The 4,247-nt window shown below is 34.9% G+C and overlaps 1 protein-coding gene across 1 annotated transcript; it reads left to right on the top strand.

The window, feature by feature from the left end:
* The first annotated feature begins 261 nt into the window (after positions 1 to 261).
* On the top strand, positions 262 to 4,035 carry LOC110446523 (probable ATP-dependent DNA helicase HFM1). The gene is made up of 6 exons (XM_021491716.1): positions 262 to 321; positions 1,140 to 1,275; positions 2,083 to 2,234; positions 2,674 to 2,754; positions 3,286 to 3,444; positions 3,982 to 4,035. The coding sequence occupies exons 1-6, from the start codon at positions 262 to 264 to the stop codon at positions 4,033 to 4,035; spliced, it is 642 nt and encodes a 213-aa protein (XP_021347391.1).
* The last annotated feature ends 212 nt before the right edge of the window (positions 4,036 to 4,247 follow it).

The raw sequence follows: 4,247 nt of genomic DNA, 5'->3' as shown, positions 1-4,247 counted from the left end.
CCAATCTGCCCATATCAAAACGTTCAGCAGTGAACATCATCTTCGTAACTGTTATTTTGAGAAACTTTATTTCGGTATATGTTATATCCAGTTTTGAAAATATTTTGCAATTAATTTTGACTGGAAACAATTTATTGTTAGACCTCTTCAGTTATTCAGCTCCTAAACCATCTAGATTTAAATATTCAATATAATATAAGTGTGTTGAGTTGTTTACTTTACATGTTTCCTTAATTCAATGTAAATACAGCTGTCAAATACATGACCATATTCAAGGCATTCCCTTACTTCAACATTGTACAGTCTAAAGTATTTGATGATGTAAGTGTAGTCATGCAGAGCACAGTATTTTAGTTACTTAAAATTATTTTAGTTTTAAATTTTCAGACACTGTTTGTTTTGAGTTTCACTTTGTCACAACACACAGGTTATCTGTTGATCATTGCACATCCTCGATATCCAGGGGTTACGCTCACGTTCACTCTCTTCACCCCTGGAATATGTCATAGCAAAATTGAAGGCACGGAGATTGCTGTTTGATTGGTCTCGGGTAAAAAAAAAATATTACAAAGGAGAGACGCCAGACTTCAAAGCCTGTCAATGTTCACAGTTACATGACCCAGAGATACTTTTCATGTACATCAAAGGATCAAACTAGTCTTCCTGTCTCATCAACAAGGTGGCGCACACCGAACCTTCCATTTTCCACTTGAAGAGAGCGATAATGAGCGTAACCCCTGGATATCGAGGATGATCATTGCAAAATGAGACACCATGAAGATGATCACAAAAAGGCGGGGGGGGGGATGAGATTTCTTGTACATGTATTTTAATCAGACTATTGCTGTAGAAGATTAATTTGGTAGTCTCTGATGACTTTAGAAGAGGATACAGGGAAAACCCTGATTTTGCATTATAACCCACATGATTATCTGTGATCCTCATTTTATTCTCAAGAATTTGTCAGGTATGCTAATTGACTCTCAGTGTAAGGAGTTGTCTCAAAATATTTATCTAGCGAATCAAATATTGATGTATGATACAGTTAATTTCCTAAAGTAACTGCACATGCTGAGTGAGTAGAACAAGTTTTGCTGGAATAAATGTGTGCTCTGTATGTTGTTACGCTTCGCTCCTAGGTTTTCTACACTGACAAGCCCCTTGTGGTGTGTGCTCCCACAGGAGCTGGTAAGACGGTCATATTTGAGCTGGCCGTTGTTAGACTTATTATGAAGATGGAGAATGTTGTGGTTAGAGGTTTCAAGATTGTCTATAGTAAGTCATTGTAACAACATTACTTTTGAAAATAAGTTAATGTTTTACATTATTTAAAACTCAAGTGAATGTTTGATGCTAAACATCAAGTTTTAATCAGAAAAAAATTGAAACCCCAGAGTGGTCATCATCAAAATTAGGCAAAGGTTAGACATTTGGTTTAGACCGTATCTTGTTACCTTACATGTGTTGTATTTATCATCAATGTATGAATCACATACACTTTTGCAACTAGAAGCAATCTGGACCATATACAGTACTTGTTTATGAATATAGAGATAAGGAAAGGCACCAGCCTAGTCACTGATAACCACCTATTTTCTACTGACCACCATGTCTTTTATTACTTAGTAAATCCTCAGAAATAGAAAAACATAACTACAGGTGGAAAAATATTGAGATACCGTGCCAACTAAAAAGTGTTTTTTTGACGAGGTCTTGTGCTAAAGCCGACTTATTACAGTGATGAACCAGTGATATTAGCTGGAGCGTTGGACAAGTAATCTGTGCTTTTCGGTCTTATTCCTAAAGGCAGCTTTTGAAAAAGAAGTGACTTCAATTACAAACTGTTGCACGTTTATACACTTGTGAAAAGTACCAGTTGATAACAACACAAAACTGGATTATATATCGCTCTGTTTGTGTCTTGAGAAATTTTAAACTATTTTCCAACGTACCTTAAGATTAATTCTGGTTTCAGGGAGTGATCTATTTAGAAATTTTTAAATCAAAATACCAGAAATTAGATTGACTTCTGAAATACGGCTTATTCCCTACTATGGTAATGATATAATGTTTTGTTTTAAGTGGCACCCATCAAGGCCTTATGCAGTGAGAGATTACAGGACTGGACGGACAAGTTTGAGTCATTTGGCCTGAAGTGTAAAGAACTAACTGGTGATACAGAAATAGATAATTATTATGAGCTGCAGGAAGTGAATGTGATCCTCACAACCCCTGTAAGTGTGAAACATAATCTTGTCTGAATTCATCTAGAGTTTAGTCAATAGAATAGAAACATTGTAAAACTATCTGAAGGAAACCTAAGAAATTAGTTTGCTTATAAATATATATTGCCAAAATTTGAGTTTGATTGTCACAAGATAACTCCCTGCCATGGAGCACAAATATGACTCTGAAAACCATAATAAGGCATCGCAAACGATACAAATCTCATCACATGCTTAAGTTGGTTGAAAGTTCTAATTTTTCTATAAAACCTTACAATAAAAACTCCATTAAAGCATTATCATACTTGAATGATATATGAACTTTGATCAATAAAGAAATATACACATATCCCTATCAACTTAATCTCTAATGCACATATTATATTAAATGCATCATTTTGAGACACTGACATACAGAGTTTGTGATATCAAAATGAATGTGTTGTAGGAGAAATGGGACAGCCTGACACGACGCTGGCGGGACAACAAATATATTGTCCAGTCAGTGTGCCTCTTCCTTATAGATGAGGTATTAACTGTTTTCTAACTGTTCAGTGTTCAGGATAGATAAATCATTAATTAAGTTACTGTAGTGTGCTTTTGTGTGATGGTGTAGAGTTTTAGCGTATTTGTCACAAGTTCATTCTCAGTGATTATAAACTTCTCTTTTTTATTGAATCATAATGATTATGAAAATCTATCAATATCATTACCGTATCTATGCAAAATATGACATCTGACTAAGATAGGGACAAAGGGGACACATACTGTATGTGATAGTAAGTGTCCATAGTCTTGATTTCAGAAGTAAAGCTTTGGATATCAATAATATTTATGAATATTTGTTCCTGAAAGTTAACCCTAGCCAAAGCAATTTTTTTTCTCCAATCTACTGTGATTTTAAATATTACCTTAATAATAAAATCTCAATGGGAGAAGTGAAGATGTTCATTGACATCTGCACCAAAACTTTTTCAAAGACATCAACTTTGTGAATAATTAGATATCTAGCATGAAATGTTTTGCTAAGAATGTGCAGATTTGTGAAATGTCACTACAAATCCATGTTCTGAATGACAATGTGCGGGGAGCGACAATAGAGGCTGTGATCAGCAGGATGAAGACTGTACAGGTCTCCCTATCTCACTCTAACACTGAGCAACCCCTACCCAAACTCCGTTTCATAGCTGTGTCTGCCACCATACCCAATATCGAGGATGTACGTACAGAATTTTGTGTTAGAATGAATAATCTTGAGGATTACTTGTTGGAGGCCAGGAATATTTCATTGTCCCAAAAATGTACAGAATTTGTAGAAAAATAGTTTTTTATTTGAAAAGTGTAAATGTTTTTCTTGATCTACTGCTTTTGGATGATTTTTACTCTCATACACATATAAAAAATGTAGAGATTTACCCTATTAATAACGTAAACACGTATTCACCAAATAAACATGTACATGTACTTCTAGACAGTAATCTGATATAAACAGCTGAACTTTGGATGATAGAAAAACTTTGTACATTGGAATTTCTGTTCCTAGTTCACTTGCATGAAACTTGTGTACATACAGTATCTGAAAATTGAAAGACAGGATATCAAATTCTAAGCTGACTGTTGTGTAGCACTCCAATTTAAAAATGAAGTTTGATCACAGACCAATTAAGCTATATTTCCATCATTGAGCTCCTTGATTTATTGTTTATAGGCACTGTAGCATTACATTTAGGCATCAACAGGGATGTTTGTGTTGTAGATTGCAGAGTGGATGGGTGAGAACCATCAAGCAGCAACATTTTACGTATTTTAAGTATTCTTTATCTATAATATATATTTTTAAGTTAATATCTTTTCTTTTTCTTTTAATTTAAAAGTCTCCAGCCAAGTGTTGTGTGGAATGTACCGACCGGGTGGTATAGGAATAAAGTATCGTACAGGGCTACCGAACACGCACATAGCAGGGGATAGTTTACTTTAGCAGCGTGTTCTCGTTTGGGTATGTGTACAGCGGAGTGGGCTGTG

This window comes from Mizuhopecten yessoensis, unplaced genomic scaffold, assembly GCF_002113885.1.
Source record: "Mizuhopecten yessoensis strain PY_sf001 unplaced genomic scaffold, ASM211388v2 scaffold2751, whole genome shotgun sequence".
Taxonomy (NCBI): domain Eukaryota; kingdom Metazoa; phylum Mollusca; class Bivalvia; order Pectinida; family Pectinidae; genus Mizuhopecten; species Mizuhopecten yessoensis.
The sequence above is the reverse complement of the archived record's forward strand: the minus strand, read 5'-3'. Positions and strand labels throughout refer to the sequence as shown.

What these genes read in the sequence shown, in the direction of transcription:
- LOC110446523 (XM_021491716.1), top strand. Translation starts at nt 262, where the DNA reads ATGACCATATTCAAGGCATTCCCTTACTTCAACATTGTACAGTCTAAA. An exon ending in AGTCTAAAGTATTTGATGAT is followed by an intron (nt 322 to 1,139) that starts GTAAGTGTAGTC and finishes CTTCGCTCCTAG; the next exon opens with GTTTTCTACACTGACAAGCC. An exon ending in ATGTGATCCTCACAACCCCT is followed by an intron (nt 2,235 to 2,673) that starts GTAAGTGTGAAA and finishes AATGTGTTGTAG; the next exon opens with GAGAAATGGGACAGCCTGAC.